Consider the following 18,356-nt stretch of genomic DNA (forward strand, 5'->3'; position numbering starts at 1 on the left):
TGCTTAGGTTTCATTGTTGTTTGGTAGCTGAGGACTCCATTTGTCCCTGCCTTGCGCGCTGGGTAGTTGTATAAACTGGTGTAAAGTAAGTACTGCCATTCTGATTTAAAGGCCAGGTGGAGAGTCAGGAGTGGGTATCAAAATTACAGTACTGTCTGTATTATAATAGTCCCTAAGCAATCACAGGCAGTCACAGTCCCTGCCCTAACTTACATATTACCACAGATGCCTGTCGGCACCCTGCTTCACCAGCTGCCATCATGGTAGCTAGAACTGCTGGTCTGGCACGTTGAAAGTCATGATGCTTTCCCCTGAAAATTGTGAGATAGGGTTTGAAAGGTAAATTGTAGAAAATTAATCTTGGGGTAATATTATCTCTTTACTTATTAATTTACTTCAAGCTTTACACTTTAGAGTTTATTTTAAATTCTAGGTTTTGTAAAAGGATGGCTGTGACTGCTTCTGCATTTCATGCATGTGGTGTGAGATGCACAAACCCTTGAAGCTACAGGTTGGGAAACTAGTTCAGATAATAAACGTTTTCAGAGAGCAGGCTAAGCTAGTGTAGACATACGGAAGTCCTTTTTTATACTCTCTTAGTAACACACACTGCAAAGCATGAGCTCTCACTGCATGTTTTCCTTTGGATCACACTATCTTATGTTCTCATTAATAGATTTAGGTACAAACACTACTTCCCAGATAAAGTCAGTGAAATGGCTTTAGTTGATAAGAAGCAGGCCTGACAGGCTGATTAGCCTGTCATCTTTAAAAACTCAAATGTCCAAAATCTCAGGAGGCTTTGAGGTTTTGGACATTTCAGTTTTTAAAGATGTAATAGTCCATTTAAATTGAATACAGGAATCAGCATCAAGATGGCTGTCAAATGGAATCAAAGTGTGTGCATTCACTTTACTGGAAAAGTTCAGTGTAGTGAATGCTAACGGTAACTTATCTGACAGAAGGCAAACAACTGGGAAAACCTGCTACAAGTGCGATGTTGAAGATCTAGCTAAGGTATTTTTGGCATGCAAGAAGCAGTGGTATAGATAAGTTATTGCAATGGGACAGTTTTTCTGGGGTCTGTTCTTTTGTATTAGGTATATACTATATCATACAGAGGTGTATGTTGGTAGTACAGTACTGTAGTTAGTAATAGGTACATGAGGTAGAACATACTTAAAGACAAGTATTACAGTTTCAGTAAATGTGGACAGAGAACTCCTAATTAAGCTAGTTATTTGTACAAAAGAATTGTACAGCAAGACCTTTCTTTTTTTAAGAAGCAAAGCAAAAGTCCTCATTGTGGGCAGCAGTGAAGTCAAACACAGCTAACATGAGCTAATATTAGGTCTTGTCTCAGTAAAAACCTCTTTTGTATTTCTGAGTAGTTTCTGCCTGTGTCTGGTAGTCACTGGTACGTTGTGTTTTCTTTGGGTTTTCCTCAACTAAGTACTTGTTAAAATACCAGAGTATTAACCAGGGAACTCAACAGTGAGAAGCAGCTGCCTCTTTTTTACGGATTTGCTAGTACTGGCTGCTCCAAAAGCTGAGGTGCCGCGTGTAGGCTCTGCAGCACCAGCCTTCCTGCAGGGCACTGAAGGAGTTGCAAAGGCATCACAGACTTTCTGCACTTGGGTGGACTGACGCTACATCTCAAGAGACCCCATTGCCTGACACCCAGAGATGACTGGATGTCAGCAGAATGGTAAGGCTATTGCCAAACATAGCAAAGGATCAGTTCTGAATGTGGCTATTACTTGACCCTTGGCTCTTTTTCTGGCAGTTGTAGCTATGACATGTTTTGGAGCATGAGTTCTTATTGCTCCGTCAAGTTATGAGCACTCTAAGGGGCCTAATTGGAGGCTACCTTGCTTACACAGTAATACATGAAGTACTGAAATAATTTCTTTTGAAAAAGTCATATGTTTGCTGATCTCAGTACTTCTGTGGGCCAAGTTATTAGAGTAGGTGGTTTTATCTTATGTATTTGAAGGCCTAGGAAAGGCAAGCTAAATGTACCTGCATGCAAAAAAAATAGGGTCTGGAGATATCCTTGTAGTTCAACACTTTGACTTAATTTTCATTTCACTACAGTACCTTCCTTAAAGGTGGGGAATTTCTGCTTCCTGTTCTTATGTGCTGTCATCTTTATTTATTTGTGGTTTTTGTTTGACTGTAGGCATCTTTCTCATTTTAGGGGTCAGAGGAATAATTTTTGTTGCAACCTTTTATGGCCTTAATGAAGACCGGTGATTCTTTTGCTGATCACTTTCTTATCCATATTAGTAGTTCAAGAAAGTTTTTTGTTCAGTAATTCTGACTTTTTACCAAGCAGGTCATAGTGGCAGTGTAGCTGTTGCTTCATTCTTGAAGGCAGGAGGTAACTATATGGGCAGATGTGCAGTGCTACAGAGAGTCTGGAGAGTTGGTTGTCTCTTATTGTATAAAATAGAGGATTTGTTCAGAATGCCAAAACTTTCCTTTCTGTCTGTGGATCTGTGCCCATTCTGCATTTCCATCTTCAGAATATTCCAGATTCTTCCTAATGCTTGTACTTGCGTAAACAACAAAAAGTGCCTTGAAGGAGTAAATCCTGTACAAGGCAGCCCCCAGGCTGCTCCCCTTCCCTGCCAGGCATTAGTCTGAGAAACTAAGTAGGGAAAGGAGTAAATGACATTGTTAGAAGTGTGAGGTCAAACATGTAAAGGACTTGGCTGAGGTACTTAAGCAAAGGCAACTAGTGCCACTTGAGACCCTCTGGAGTGTATGAGGCTTCTGCAGAAGACTAGCGGATTTAACCTGTAGGAGACACAGCTGATGGCAGGAAAAGATGCCTTGGTTATATCTCAAGTATTTGTGTTGAAGTAGTGGAGAGTCCAGAGACTTTGTATGTTAAAGGCGTGGTATGGAAAGTGGAGGGAGACTGTGAGGAAATTCTTTCTTTGAGACTGTAGCGAAAGCTTATAATGCAAAGTCTCATTTAATTTTAGCCAAACAAAAAGGCTTTGAGTTTGTATTGTTATGTTAACACTACTATAATGCTGTTGCTTGTGCCCAGAAGGACATAGTATTTCCTTGTTAGTCCGGTTCATTATCTTCAATGAACACGCTCAGAATCCTGTCCAGAGCTGATGATGGTGTTGCTTTGTCGTTTTACTTAACATCTGTTTCTGGAGGTGGCAACAGTTTTGTAAGAAATGACTGAAATTGCCAGTCAAATAGAAAGAGATTTTGTGAACTAAAGAAAAATTATAGGTTAATATTAATAGCACCGCATAGAAACTAAAGTTATAGCACCATTAGGAACAAACCTGTCCTGATGATTAATACATTATTACATACCAAGCTGAACAGAACAGTTCTTTTTTTGTTCATGATACTGAGCTGTATGCATCTGTAGAGCATAGTCTTACCACACCGCTTTGATGTTAACCCAATACAAAATAGCCAGATTGCGTGCTCCTAAATCATGAACACACAAATCTGTTTCTTTGAAGCCTTTGATACGGGGCTGAAAGGGAGATGAAACTGCATGTTGCTTCTGCTTCTTCAGGTTCCCTTTCATGGCTCAAGTGAGGACTTAAGTGCCAACAGTGCGGAAAGTGCAGGATCAAAATGGAAGGGGTGCTGGGCACAAGACTGGAAACTAGACACATAACTTTCAAATACTGGCCAAATGTTTCTGACTCATTGAAACTGATGCTCAGCTGTCTTTGTCAGAGTATTACTCTGTTCTCTCTCTCTCTTTTATTATATTTTTATTCTTCTAACCCACTGACTTACAGTTATTATTTTCCTAGTCATAACAGGATATATTAGCGTTGTGTTGCATTGTATTGCTACATCAATTTGAAAAGGTTTCTTAGAACAAACATACTCATCTTGCTTTACCATCTAATATAACAATTGTTGTAGAGGCCATAGTTATTATGTTGGAGATTCCCAAGCTTTTTTGTAGCCTGTATTCTCCTCACACCTTTCTTCTTACTGGTGACTGAGCAGGGAATTCCCTTCTGGTGGCAATGGCACAGTATCCCTTTGACAACAACAGCTACAGACTCCTCTGTCTCATGTGGAAAAATAAGGATGTACACCATGTTAAACTTTCTTGTGATGTGGTGTAACTAGAAGTAAGGACAAGATGCAGAAGTATGATCCTTGTACACCCTTAGCAAGTAGAGGATGCGCCAGATGTCTTGTATATAATTTTATCTGACATGCTGCACTGTCTTCAGTAGGTGATTATGCTGAATAGGTGTGCAAGCCTATATGCTACAGGACTGTTCTGTTTGTGGTTTTTTTTTTCAGGATCTAAGAACATGAGCCAGATTACAACAAATGGAGAAAATGAAGGAACTACTAAAATTATTGCACCTTCCCCAGTGAAAAGGTACGTAGACCAGCAGTTCCCTTCCATCTTTTAAGACATTGTGTATTGCGTTGGCTAGAGGAACACACCTCGTAATCTGGTCAGGATAGTCCCGTGAAGTCATATGTGTCTCTTCCCTGGGAGCTGTGGGCTGGCTGGCAGATTTATATCCCCACCCTTAATTTTAGGTGGAATTTGGGTGCCTGAATCAAAAAAGAGTGGTATGAAAAAACAATGAGTCAAAACCTCAGCACCTAACTTTTTTGCTTAGTTGCCTGAATATCTGTCTCTGCATGGCCAGTGACCCTGACAGGTTTTTTTGAGCTGGTTAACTCTGGTCTTATCTCTCCATTGAAGCTGTGGGCTTCACATGCTAGGTATCTAGACTGACGTCTGAAGAAGGGTCTAAAAGATTTACCGCAAGTATTTGGTGGATAGTGTATCCTATTGCCTAATATTTAGAACAGTTGCCTCAAGAAAGAAGATCTGAGTTTAATTGCTTTCTCAATTTGAGAGAAATTTAATCCAATATTCTAGGCCTTAGAAAAAAATTCTAATCATGGGTTAAAAGAAAGTATATGATTTTGCCATACGATCATGCTTAAGCTAGGCCATTGAGCAGAAAACAGTAAAAAGGTATGTAAATACTTGCAGGGAGGGCGCAAAGAGGACACAGCCAGGCTCTTTTTAGTGGTGCCTGGTGACAGAACCAGAGACAATGGGCACCCAGGGAAACACTGGAGGTTCCCTCTGAACATCAGGAAACACTCTTGCACTGTGAGGGTGACTGAGCACTGACTGGTTGCCCAGGGAGGCGGTGGAGCCTCCATCCTTGGAGGTAATTCAACAACCATCTGGGAACGGGCCTGGGCAACTGGCTCTGGTTGGGTCTGCTTGATCGGGTGGTTGGACCAGATGTCATCCAAAGGTTCCTGCTGATCCCAACTGTTCTGTTGTTCTGTGATTTGTTACGAGAGAGAAAAGAACAAGGCAGTAGCTACCCTTATTCCATAGTGCAGAGATGATTGTATTTGGAATGGGTAGGAGCCCTGCCCTAACAGCTTGTGCTCCAAATGCTATATATAAATTTTTAGCAATGAACTGTTAAAAAGAAAAGAATAGGCAGGTTATAGAGCAAGAATCAAAATAAGGAGCTCTCAACATGGAGCTTCAAGTTTTCTGAATTTAGGGTTTTTTTTGCCTTAACAGTTTAAAAGCAATTTGTAGGCAGATTCTCACTGAGTCACAGTTTCAAACGGTGTTAGTCACTCCCAGTAAAAAGGTGTTGGAAGTTGTTTTTCTTGCATGCTTCCTATTTAGAAATTGGTTTGTTTCTATGTGTCTGTCTGCATACGTGAAGCGCCTTTCAGGTCTGTCAGGCTTAGTAGACATCAGAGGCAGCACACATAATTTGTAAACTGTTTACAGTTTGGTGGTTTACTCCATCCTACGTAGTTCTCACATTAATTGTCAGTCATGCTTGCAAAGCATCATTCAGCAGCTCTTACAAGCTGAGGTTTTGTAGTTTAACATCTCATTCACTGTTGAGATACATAATTGGTCACTTCTTCACTTCTGTATAAGTGGTACAAATTCAAGGTAAATCATAAACCCCTCCAAATAACAGTAATCTTATGTGAAATTCAGACCCTAACCTTTTAAAATACTTTGAATGAACTCAGTCCTTTTTGCAACTGCATTCCTGGAGGTAATACTAGTATCTGAAGAGCTGCCATGCTCTAGCTCTCTAGCCATAACGTGTGTGTCTGCTCTGAATGAATAATGACCTAGGAATCTAGTGCAGTGAATTCACCTCCCAGGATCATTTCTTTCTCTCTCTTTTCTAAGATATGAGAACATTATTCAAATTTCTTTAAGCCCAGCTTCAATGTAAATATTGTTCAGTAGTTCATGCTGTGCAAGAACAATTGCTTTTTGCAATGCAAGACTGAAACATATTTACCTGAGTTACTTGCTTAGTCTGTAGTTAAGTACATATTTTGAAGCCTGGGCATAGATTCTATGCGCATATGAGTCAATAGTTAATGGGTGCAGTATTTAGAAAATTATTTACCTGATAAAGTGGAATTTATTTTCTTTTCCTGCTGACTTATTGTAGCTTTGCATTTGTTCACTATGTGAGAATTAAATGATTAACAGGCTGAGGTTAGAAGTGGATTAGTGAGTTAAGTAGCCACTATTCTTTCATAAAGCCGAGTCTTTCACCTCTTGCTCTGGGTAAAGTACTCTGGCTTATGTCCTCATCTCTGTAAGCATCTGTAAAGCTTTTTTCTTTGTTTTGTTGCTTAAGTTGCACTTTGGAAAGATATGCTGTATTAATGCTTGTGGTGGGCTGCTATCAGTAATACTTCTTGAAGAGCTTAGTGGAAATCAATGTGACTATCTAGTTCTGTATCAGGTGAACTGTTTGTTCAAGCAGAAAGGGAGCTCTAGAGATGATGATGCAGGATAAGCATGACTAGCCATTGGCAAGCAGATAGGTGCGTAAGTACCTAGGTGCGAGCCACCTTCCAGCACTTGCAGTAGGAGTGAGCAGGCTTTCCAGGAGCATTAATGGGTTGGAAGTTGTAAAACCTGACACTGTGAGAATGGTGGGAATAAAGGAAGAACTGGAGCATCCTGCTGTTTTTCCAGCTGGTTACAAACGCTGATATATATCTCTTAAGTCAGGTGACTGTCCTGATACTTTCAGCAGTTAGTGAAGACAGCTCTTTCATGTTGTGAGATCTACGCTCCTTGTCTAGCAAAAAGGAAACATACGGAGTTATTGGGGAAGGAATGAGAAGAATATGCTACTCTATGAACCTGTGGTCTGTCATGGTTTGAAGTTATAACCCCTGCCTTTATTGGTCCCATCTTAAAGAAGGTACTGTAGACCCTGTAAAATGGTACAGAAATATGGTGAGGATAATCAGAGTTATGTGTTGGCTCCTGTACTGGGAGAGATTGAATAGTCTTTGATTCTTTCACTTTGAAAAGAGACAGTTGTTAAAATTATATATAAAAAAATCATGAGTTGGAGTTTGTGATTAGGGAACCATCATTCATAAGGGTTTTTTTCTTTCTGTAAGCACAGTACTAGTGAGGAACACAGGATAGAAGTTTTGGAACAAGTGGAAGCTTTGAAATAAAATTAAATAATTGTTTGTGCCATAGTTAAATATTGGAGCATACTGCTTTCAGGCACTATTTATGCCAAAAATTCAAAAATGTTCAAGAGATGTTTAAGGAAATCCATGGAAGAAAGTTCTACGAAGAGCTACATAGAACAAAAAGCAGATAAAGCCTCTGGTTCAATAATCTGTTAACTGCATATTGTGGAAAACTGTGAAAGCATATTGCATATTTAACTTATTGTTAGACTTTTTGCCTAGGCATCTGCTCTTGTCTATTCTGAAACAAGATTGATCTTTTTTCTGACTCAGTGCCACCATAATTATGAGCTTCTAGAGCTGATTTTCAGGTCTTTTTTTTTTTTTCCCCCCCCTTCCAATCTCTCTTTCTAGGAGACGTTCTTCAACAGAGCAGCTGTTTGCCCTTTTTCACATAGCAGGCAAATAGCTATATGCTGGCATATATGTATGTCTTTAATTTTTAAGAGGTCAGCAGGAGAGAACATATGATCTGTACAGTATGGGTTTAAAATATATATATATATCTGTACTTTTATTTAGCTTTAAAAAGATGAAAAATGAAAACAGTCCAGAAACCCAAAGAAGTAAAACAAGCGCACCGTGGGAGGAAAATGGCCCCCAGAGGTAAGGCGAGGCATGACGTCTTAGGGGTTGTGCAATGGTAAATATCATGCCATGTCAATAGGTTGAAGGATATTAATATGATATCATAATGTATTAACAGGGTCACAATAAATCTGCGTTGCATATAAGAAGCTAGGTCCTGTCATTGATTCGTAATCAGTTTTAAAAAAATAAAGTAGGTGTAGGAGGAAGTGGTCAGTGTCTTTCCACAGAGATCTGTTCACAGATCCATGCTGTTTAGTATATTTATCAAAGAGCTGGAAAAGGAGTAATAAAGTTTGGTGATGGGGCAGAATCGTTTAGGACAGTGATAGTGAAAGCTGTCTGTGAAGAGTGGCAGAAAGACCCCTAAAGTATGAGTGAGGAGTCACTAGATGGTGGTTGATGTTGAGTCATTGAGTGTAAAGAGAGGCACATAGGAGGAAAAACATAACCCTAGATTTCTGAGTAAAACAAGCAGCTGTGGAGCTATGGAGAACTTCATGAAAACGTGAAAAACATAGCAGTCAGAAAAACAATTAGAAGTTGTTATGAAAGCAAGAGAATAGTGTTAATGCCATTACATACATTTGTAGATCATGTATTTGCTCCATGAATTGTGAGTGCTGTTCTGATATCCTCACCGTAGGAAAATAAAAAGGCTTTGAGAGGAACAGGAAGGGTAATCAAAGATATAAATGGCTGTGCAGGAAATCTGTACAGGGAGCAACAGTGTAAACCAGGCAGGACTCTTCCTTCAGTCTGGAGAAGAGAGAACTTCAGGGGATGTGGTCTAGAAAATCATGAGCAGTACAGAGAAAGTAGAAAGAGATCAGTATTGTATTTTTCCAGCACAATAACTTGGGATCTTCAGATGAAGCTACTGGAGGTGGTTTAAAAGTGTTGAGAAAGGTGGTGACTCACTGTGAGTAGGAGACCTGTGGTCCTCCTTTACAGGGAGTGCTGGAAGTTAGTGGAATCCTAGGAGATGCTGGGTGAGTCATGGAAGAGAAATCCCCAAGGGTTCTGAAGACAGAGGTATAGCAGCTGGCTCCATAGATCCCTTGGACTGGGAGTAGTTGGGGACTGAGAGAGCACTGGGGAGCTGTCACATGTATTCAACTTTTTGCTTCCTGTAAGTGGTTGCTTACAGCCACAGGTGGAAACAGGCCCCTGAACCAGATGGCACTTTCAGTGTAATCCAGTACAGTCCTGCATTTACGTGATGATTCAGATATATACATTGTGTGTCTTCCGAGGCACCATGATGATCTACCCTGTGCTCCCTCTGTAAACGTCAAGAGTCTTCAGAGTAGGGACAAGGCAGTGTGCAAACATTCTCTGGCTGGGACAGATGTTTATTTGTGATTTTTAAAGAAGAAGTGTTGTCAGCTTGTCACATTATGGCTCCAGTGTTCAAATTGCTCTCAGGATAGCAGGAAATTCAATCCCCCAGTAGGCAAAGAATGGTAGCATTTAGTTTTTGCAAGTCCATCTACTATAAAGAACTACACAGTTTTAGACCCATAAGCAGACTGTATGCTGCACAGAGCCTTTCACTTAGAACTCTCATTCAGATAGACTGTGGCAACTTTTCAGCTGTGCAGAGCAGTGCTGTAATCAGTCTGCAGAAGCAGGTGAAAAAGAGTGTATCCAGTTTGAAGGCCCAGAGGGTTTTAGGAAAGCAGAAATACCTTAACTGGAATTTCATGAGAATATCATACTTACCGCATAGTTGTTGTGAAGAAGGCAGAGTAACGTTTGGTAAAGATGTGTGGTTGAGTTTGGCATCCTTATTCCAAAACATTGTGGAACATCAGTAGACTACTTTAGAGTGATACATGCTCCATTGCAGGCTCTCTTATACTGTTGGAAGAGGTCTTTACAATCCTATAGGAAGGTGTCACAGGATAATCCATACGGCCATTTGATAGTCTACATCTAATTTGGTAACAACCCAACTCAACCCGCTGGGTCCCACCCAGGCTGAAGTACCTAACCTGAAGCTTGAAACACCTCCATACCATTGGCAGTGGGTTGCACAGAAGAACAGCAGAGAGCTACAACTAAAATTGTTTCACAGTTCTAGTCACGAGCTCTGTGATGAAAACATGTTGTGGCAGGAACACAGTTTTCATACTTATCTCCATGGACAACATAAAGAATAGAGGTGCATCTGAATGCCTACTTCTGGGTTGGATAATTCATACTAAAGCATAGGAATTGTATTATGCTAAAAGAACATGTGTATACTTGGTTCTACATTTTGTAAGCTTAGAGCTGTTGGCTTGGCAATGCTGAGAGGTGTCCTACATTTTCAAGGTTCGTTGTGAAATATTTGTTGCTGAGAAGCAGTACCACCAGTATTTACATAAGCACATGCACACACGCACATATACATGTATAGGTGAATATGTATATAAGTGTGTGTGAGCCTTCTCTTTTTTGTAGGCTGCATCTCAGTTAGCTGGCCTAACTGTCCTGCAAGTTCTAAAGCTACCTGTTTGCTCTTCCTTTTTAACCCTAGTGGGCTGTATAATTCTCCGAGTGATCGCAATAAATCACCAAAGTTTCCTTACGCTCGTCGACGGAACCCATCAGGTGGCAGCGAGAACGAGTCTGGGCAGCCAGTTCGGAGGAGGTAAGAGCCCCAGGGTTAATTACTGTTAGCTTCTCACACTAGAAAGCTTGAGGTCCTGCATGCTCTGTGTTCAGTAAAGGCTCTGGAAAGCACAGCTGGGTCCTGGTAAAAGGGGTTCTCTAGCGGCTGGTTGTTAGTTTGAAAAAAGACCTGGGTAAGAATACCAGATCTGCTTTTGGAAAGGAAGCTTTGGTCAGCCATTTTGCTTGTGTGCTGTTCTGGGTACTGTGAAAGTGATGTTAAAAATATGAGAAGTTGCATTATTGGCATGTGCAAGATTCTTTCAGTTGCTGTAGCTATTTTTTGCTGGAGAATGAGAGGATTGATGGATGTTGCTTGCTTGACAATGAGATTCTAATACAGAGCAGTATTTTAAGTACATCGCTTTGCTTTAAGTGGCACAAAGATTAAACAAGTGAGCCATAAAGCTGTCTTCAACAGTCCCATGTGTGAATTACTTTACATTTCAAAGGATGCCAGCAAAAATACAAGTATGAGATACTTAATGTGTTTTTAATGGGTAGAAGCTGAATTGAGTGACTTAGAGAAGTAAAATGAAATGGATGGAGATACTGTGCTGTGTGTCCTGGAGTATGTCCAAAATGCAAATTACAGGGACAGTTCTGAAGTGATACAGTTTTGAGAGGGTCCCAGTTACCTGGGATGGTTTGTCCTGCTGAGAAGCTGTTTTCATCACTGTGCTCTGTTGTGAAGTATAGGCAAGCATAGCTCCTGTGCCATACTCATCACAGCCTTTGGAGGACTGCCTTATGACCCAGCACCTGGCAGCTACATCTCCTTATGACATCTTAAGTGATTACTTGTTTGGATTTCAAAGCCATGCTTTGCAAAGGGGTTTCTGATGATGCAGCTATACCTATGAGGAGATCTACTTTGACATGGAGCTTTTGTATTTGTCAGGCTTCTGAGTTGCTCCAGACCTTTTACCTGCCATTAGCTGTCTAGAACAGCAGTGAAGAAACTTACCCATGATGTATGCTTAGTGACCTCATGCCTGATTTAGTCATTGCAGCTCTCTCTTAAATCAGTAGAGTTATGTTGATTTACCCTGTTGGACAGAGCCCTTGTAAGTGTTAATAGCAATGTGATTCCTGAAATGTTTTTTCTGATTCCAGCTTAGCTGTCAGAAGGGCTTCTTGGACTTTGTAAAAACAAAGGAATAGGGATGTGCAGTGCTGAACTGTCTTGTACCCATAAAAGAGCAGTGTTTGTGCACTATGCAGTAGGACATTTTTTGAGATGCAAAGTGTTTATCACCTGGGACTTGTATTTGTCTGATCTACTCGGTAGACAAGTGGTTGTGCCAATAGAAAGTTTTCCCTTGGAACACCACACCAACAAAATGTTTTTAAAAGTCTTATCTCATATGTGAGACCATGAAGACTGACAATAGTAGGTAGATTCTAACCTAATTATGTCTTCCTGAACCTTGGTTTTATTCATGCACTTTCCCTTTTCAGCTGTGTAATAACAATAGCCATATTGTTTGTGCACTCTTTACTGGAATTAAGAGGAAAACATCAGACTTTGCTATGCTGGAAACAGTAGGGAAGTCTAAAGGCCAGCATACTATGCTTAATGTCACAAGTCAGGAGTTTGCAATGAAAGCTTGAATGGGATCATGCCTTCACAACTTATTGTCGAGGTGTCCTGAAAAATTTTAAACAAGCACGTTTGCCTTAAATCATGCTGGAAAAAAAACAAACTTCGTAAAGTTTTTTTTTAAAAAAAAGATGGGGTTTTTGTGTATTTTTGTTAAGTGACCTCAAAGTATTTCATTAAAACTTCCTTAATGTCACAGGAAAAATCAAAACAGTGGCGAAGATTCAGATTTAAAGCAAAGGAGAAGGTAAATATATAATCTATAGCAGCCATGAATTGATAGTGAAAGTACTGATCATATTTTAGTTCCTGCATCCCCTCCCTTCCTTCTTTCTCCCCCATCTTCTTAAATGTTTAAAAGGCTTGTTGTGTTCTGCCCATTTAATTTTCTCTTTCCTGTCTTAGTTTTGCTGAAACACTCTGTAGCATGCCCTCATCACAGTATAGATTCCTACAAGCTGCCTTGCACATTGTTCCTACACCATGCTGGAAGCAGTTTGTGGAAGTTTACTAAAGGCTTGTCTGCAATTTGAAAGTCAATTCCAGAAGTTTTAGCTTTTGGATTTTGCATCTGCAGATTTTGTTTTGAGTTCTCAAGCCTCCCACTTTTAATTAATCTGTTTTTAAAAGCAAGTCTGCTGTCATTTGAGATGAATTGCCCTGCAAAAAGTAGGTGCAAGGCATATGCAACTTCTTATGGTCTTCTTACTGTCTTGCACATTTTTTGCTTATTTTTTCTCTTAAGCTGCTTCTTTCTTTCCTGTGCAGTCTTGACTATTTGTCATATTTCCAAATAAAATGCTGGTGTGAATTCAGATGTGCCCTTTAGCAACTCCAGCTTTTGAGAGATTTTTACATCTGGAGTTCTCTAGTGCCATGTCTGCCTACCATGACTCTCTGCTGTGCCTGTCCTCACTCCTGTGCTCCTGCCCTGACTGCTGGAAAAAGGAGACATTGCAGTGCATCTCAGCTGCAGAGTCTCTTGAGGCTTGCAAGGGAGAGGTGGCACACCCAGGATCTGATTCACTGCTGCAGCACAGGAAAGGAGCTCTGGCAGAGACACAAACGTCTCGGGGACAATCACAGGAAGTCAGGGAAAGTGCTCACATATATTGCACTTATTATAAGATAACAGATTATTTTTTTGAAGGATATTACCGTTACAAGCTGCCAGTGATAGTCCTGTAGTAGATGTCCAGCACATAAAACTGAGAGGATTTAGATTTAGTTAGGCATCTCAGGTGGAAAATCCCAGTACTCAGAGGGGACCCCCTTCCCAAAGGCTGTGCCTGCTGTATTACATTACAAATGTACAGGTTTGTTATTGTAAATTGGAATAGACCTTTTCCACTTCCTCACAATTTGGCTACTCTCACTTTAATCTGAAAAGGACTGCACCAAAATATGAGCCTTTTCTGTCAACTGTTTGTGTCACCCCACCCTTCAAGCCCCCTCCTGTATTGTATTTGTTCTCTGTCTTGCCAAACTGACTATGCCTTCTTTCTTGCTCCTTGTGTCAGACCATATAGATATACCACCTGCAAAATACCAAATACATTGCATGACCAAGAAAACATGAGAAAAAAGGATGAAAGGCACTTTGTAATTGTCAGAGATTACATGATCTCATATATTCTTGCATCTGACTTAGGAAATGACTGTTGTTTCCATTTTTGGTATTTTATTCAGTTCAGTAAAAGCTGATATTTAATATTCAGTTGAAGATAGTATTCTGACAGCCAGCATGAGCAGCTGCCACTCAGCTGAGAGCTCAGCAACCCTTCTGTCTCCCCACAAGTGCTTTCCTGACAGGGAACACAAGGTAATTTGATGTGCCGTATCCAAAAGGTGGATCAGATTTCCATTCCTGAAAAGCTAGAGAAAGGCTTATCTTACATTTTAGCAAATAGGAAGTTTTATCTTGCACTTCTGCCACGGTGTGGTTTTTGCTGCCTTGGTACCATAAGTACCTTATGGTACCAAGGCATAGGTACCTTATGGGTAAATTGCTTAAATCAGAGTAAGAAAATACTTAAGTGCTGAGAAATGTAGAATAGCGTCGCTCCGATAACCTGGAAGTGTTGAAGAACAATGTTGCTTGGATGACATAGTAATGTTGAGATTCAAGATTAGTGGAATATTAAAGAGCTGGTAAGATGTAGCAGCGGGAAGGTATGCTTTTGGGCATGTAAGGGCTGCTACAGTTATAGGGCATTTATGGCTCTGAACTCTCTCAACGTGCTCGAGACAGTATTTTGGACACCATCTTTTAATCTCCCTTCTTCCTGCAGGGTTACATATTTCTGTAGCAGCACACATCTTTCTTATCTTTACTTTCAGCTTCCCACAGAAATGTGTATTTTTTCCCGGGAGACTGGCTATACTGAGCCTCTCTGGCTTTAAATCATGAGCCATTAAATCTGGGAATGGGGAGAGGTTTCTGCTTCTCCTGTGGGGAAATTTCATTTTTCCAAGCCTATTCCCTTTAGACAAGCTGGGTTGAACTGATTTTCCTAGGCATTAGCTGTCCTATTATTCTAAAATGATTCTGTTTGAGTAGGAGCTATTTGAGTTAATGATTGCCTAGTTTAGGAGAGGCAGGAGACCACACTCCATAGACTGAGGCATGTAGTGACACAGCAGTTTGATAAAACCAACCATAATTAACTGGTATTAGGAGCAAATTCATGAGACACTCAACTGTGTTAGAGGGACATCTATAACAGTGTCCTGGTTTCAGAGACGGGGGTAGAGTGAGTGATGTGTCCCTGACCAGACAGGACACTCAGGATGGGTCCATGCTCAGCTATACACTGTTACCTATGAAATCTCTCACATCTTCTCTCATCTTTGGGCTCTTCTTCCTGAACTGTTAGAACATGCAGTGAGCATGTGCTTGTCAGTAGCCTCCAACCTTGTAATGAAATGCTTCCCTTTACCTGTTACCTATGCCTAATGAACTGCCTTTACTCCTTGGCTTGTTTGAGGTGTGGTTTAACAAATCTGTTGTCTTACAAAAGTGGCTTACCAAAGAGCAAAAGAAAAGCCTGGAGGCAAAAGGAGGTACGTGTCCCTGCCAGCAGCATCAGGAGTTATCACCTGATGTCTCCTATGTCATGCCCAGAGACCTCAGAAGAAAATTTCTGTTTTCCATTGCAGCAAAGCCATCACCAATTCTAATTCCTGATATCCTAAATCCTTCTAAGCCAGCTCATAGAATCATAGAATCATGGGATCGTTTAGGTTTGGAAAAGACCTTTAAGATCATGGAATCTAGCTGTTAACATAGTACTGTGAAGTCCACGACCAAACCATGACCCTAAGCACCACATCTATGCATCTTTTAAATACCTCTAGGGATGGTGACACAGCCACTTCCCTGGGCAGCCTGTTCCAATGCTTGACAACCCTTTCAGTGAAGAGATTTTTCCTAATACCCAATCTAAACCTCCCCTGGCACCACTTGAGGCTGCTTCCTCTTGTCCTATTGCTTGTTACTTGGGAGAAGAGACCAACCCCCACCATGCTGGTATTGGTCAACTTTCCCCATTAATGAGCTGGGCTGACAGAGTTACAGAGAAACAGGTCTGTCTTTGGAGGCAGTCAGAGACCATCATCACCCTAAACCAGGGGTCCTCACACTGTTTAACCAGGGGCCGGCGCGGATGCAGTGGCAGGCAGCCATCTGCGGCTGCTTGGTTTCCCCCCCCAACCCCCGGCGGGGGGGGCAGGGGGTCTGTAAATACCGGGGGCCGGATTGAGGACCCTGGGGGGGCGTATCCAGCCCACGGGCTGTAGTTTGAGGACCCCTGCCCTAAAGAATGGTCCAAACCGGGTTTTTATGAGAGTGCCATTTTTTAGGACCTAGCTCAGCAGTACAGTAATAGAGTCCTGGCTTCTAGGACCAAAGCCCTGATCTGTCTGCTCCAAAATGATCAATGGCAATCAAGGATATAAGTGTCTCAGACAGTAGTGGCCAAGCACTTCCTTTGACAGAGAGGAATTTGCCTGTAGGTAGGCATTTTCTTCTTGAAGTTCCGCATCAGCCTGTTCCATCAGTCTTTTCCAGTAATAAATAATCAAAGCCATAAATGTCACTTCATCATGCTTTGCAGTCAGAGGTAACACAGAAGTAACCGCTTTATTTCTTTTTCCCCGCATGACACACTACCTTTGTAGCTTTGCATCGGGTCATCCCAGAGCTGTGCTGATACACACACCTGCCGATGTGTGCACTTTGCTCTTTCTGTGTTTATAAAGATCAGCATAATCATCGTGTTAGTGGTGTTTCTTCCATACTGCCTGACACTTGAAAAATGATATGAACTTACTGGAAGTCAGATGGAAGTTGAGGTGAACAGAAAAAGGACGGATCTGATGAGCATTTTGTTTTGCCTGCAAAACTGGAATTACTGTGTTGTTTCTGTTGCATGTCTCACAATATACAATGAGAAAAGAGCATGCAGTTTAAAGATAAAGTATTTCACAGCTCAGAGAAACATTTCACGGTGGTGTATACACAAAGAATGCTGCGAGATAAAATAAAATAAAACAAACAAAAATGCAGTGCAAAGATTCAGAAGGAAAATAGCACTCGCCTGACACTGCACGCTGGGTGCACCACTTTCAAAGCAGTTATTCCCAATCAATTAATGAGAAAAAGATAATATGACTTTCAGGTGTAGTAGACAAGCCCTCTAGAGTCTTTTAATTCTGATTTTCCTAGTAATGTCTTTGCAGTACTGTTCATTCCTTGTTTAGAACTTCAGTACCTTTGATGTTAGATAAATTAATCTTGAGATGTTGCTTTTCTCCTTTCCAGATCACGGTCTCGCTGTAACACCAGCAGTGGCAGTGAATCAGAAAATTCCAACAGAGAGCATCGGAAGAAGAGAAACAGGTGATCTTTATGTATTTTAGGTATAAAGGCATGAAACACAAACAAATGGAGATGGACTTTTCTGAGCTAGAGCTAATAAGAGGAAATCTAACAAATTTTATATGTTTACCGTCTTCCCGAGGCAGCTTAAGATCCTTTTATGAATGTGAAAAGATATCATTGCCAAAATATATACACACATCATAGGTGCATGCAATGAATGCATACCCTCCTGTTGCTTGGAAAGAACTCATTAATGAACTGCAAACTCAAATACGGGGCATATCTACAAAAGACTTAAAATATTAAAATAAATAAATATGGATAATGTGATAATAAAGTGGATAATGATGATAACAAGATAGTCACAGTATATACTTCAGTACCTCAAAAATTTCAAGTGCAGAATTTTAGCAGAAAATAAGATTTTAAGGAGTATAGTAAAAATATGTTAATGGATCTGAAACTCACTGTTGTTTTTAAATGCATGAATGTCACTGCATAAATGTTTTTATTTTCCAAAATGTAAAAGAGTGTGGGGCTAAACCCAAAATGTGTACAGCATCAGCTTTTAATAGGACAACAGTAGTTAATACCACATTATGCTAGTAAGTTTTAGGTTTTATATTCTGTTTTTCTTGTTGCTGATATGAAAAAGTTAGCATAACAACTGATTTATCGTAGTAAAAACTTTCCTTTAAAACTGTGATTTTTATATTGCATTTGAGATAACAGCATTTGAAAGTTATTTATGAAAATATATTTTTAAAAATCACATAGAATTTCTTCATCTTGTATAAACAGAGCATGTGAAAAACATCACTGGACAAAAGAGGAATTGTTTAAGGCAAGTTTTCTAAGAAGCTGTCTGTACAAGCTGCCATGGTTTCTTGTTGTCTCACATGCAGTACTATGATAAATGATTTTCAGATATTTGGAAGCTCTTAGAAATAATTATATGCTAGATAGTGCTGCAGAAGTATGCAGTATAATAATATTTTAAGCATGTCTTGCAGCGGTTACAAAGATGCTAAAAAATCATTGTGACATTCAAATAGGCTGGTATAAAGCAAATCTGAGCCA

At 40.4% G+C, this 18,356-nt stretch overlaps 1 protein-coding gene across 3 annotated transcripts in view; it reads left to right on the forward strand.

The window, feature by feature from the left end:
• The window catches only part of EPB41L4A (erythrocyte membrane protein band 4.1 like 4A), a 134,059-nt gene that overhangs the window by 97,298 nt on the left and 18,405 nt on the right, over positions 1 to 18,356 (forward strand). Inside the window, exons 13-17 of one of the 3 annotated variants that reach the window (XM_037374146.1) lie at positions 4,312 to 4,393; positions 8,068 to 8,151; positions 10,658 to 10,771; positions 12,594 to 12,641; positions 17,217 to 17,294. In XM_037374146.1, the coding sequence (XP_037230043.1) occupies positions 4,312 to 4,393; positions 8,068 to 8,151; positions 10,658 to 10,771; positions 12,594 to 12,641; positions 17,217 to 17,294 (406 nt within the window). The remainder of the gene's footprint in view (positions 1 to 4,311; positions 4,394 to 8,067; positions 8,152 to 10,657; positions 10,772 to 12,593; positions 12,642 to 17,216; positions 17,295 to 18,356) is intronic. The other 2 variants (XM_037374147.1, XM_037374148.1) reach the window with 2 other exon arrangements.

This window comes from Falco rusticolus, chromosome Z (assembly GCF_015220075.1).
Source record: "Falco rusticolus isolate bFalRus1 chromosome Z, bFalRus1.pri, whole genome shotgun sequence".
Taxonomy (NCBI): Eukaryota; Metazoa; Chordata; class Aves; order Falconiformes; family Falconidae; genus Falco; species Falco rusticolus.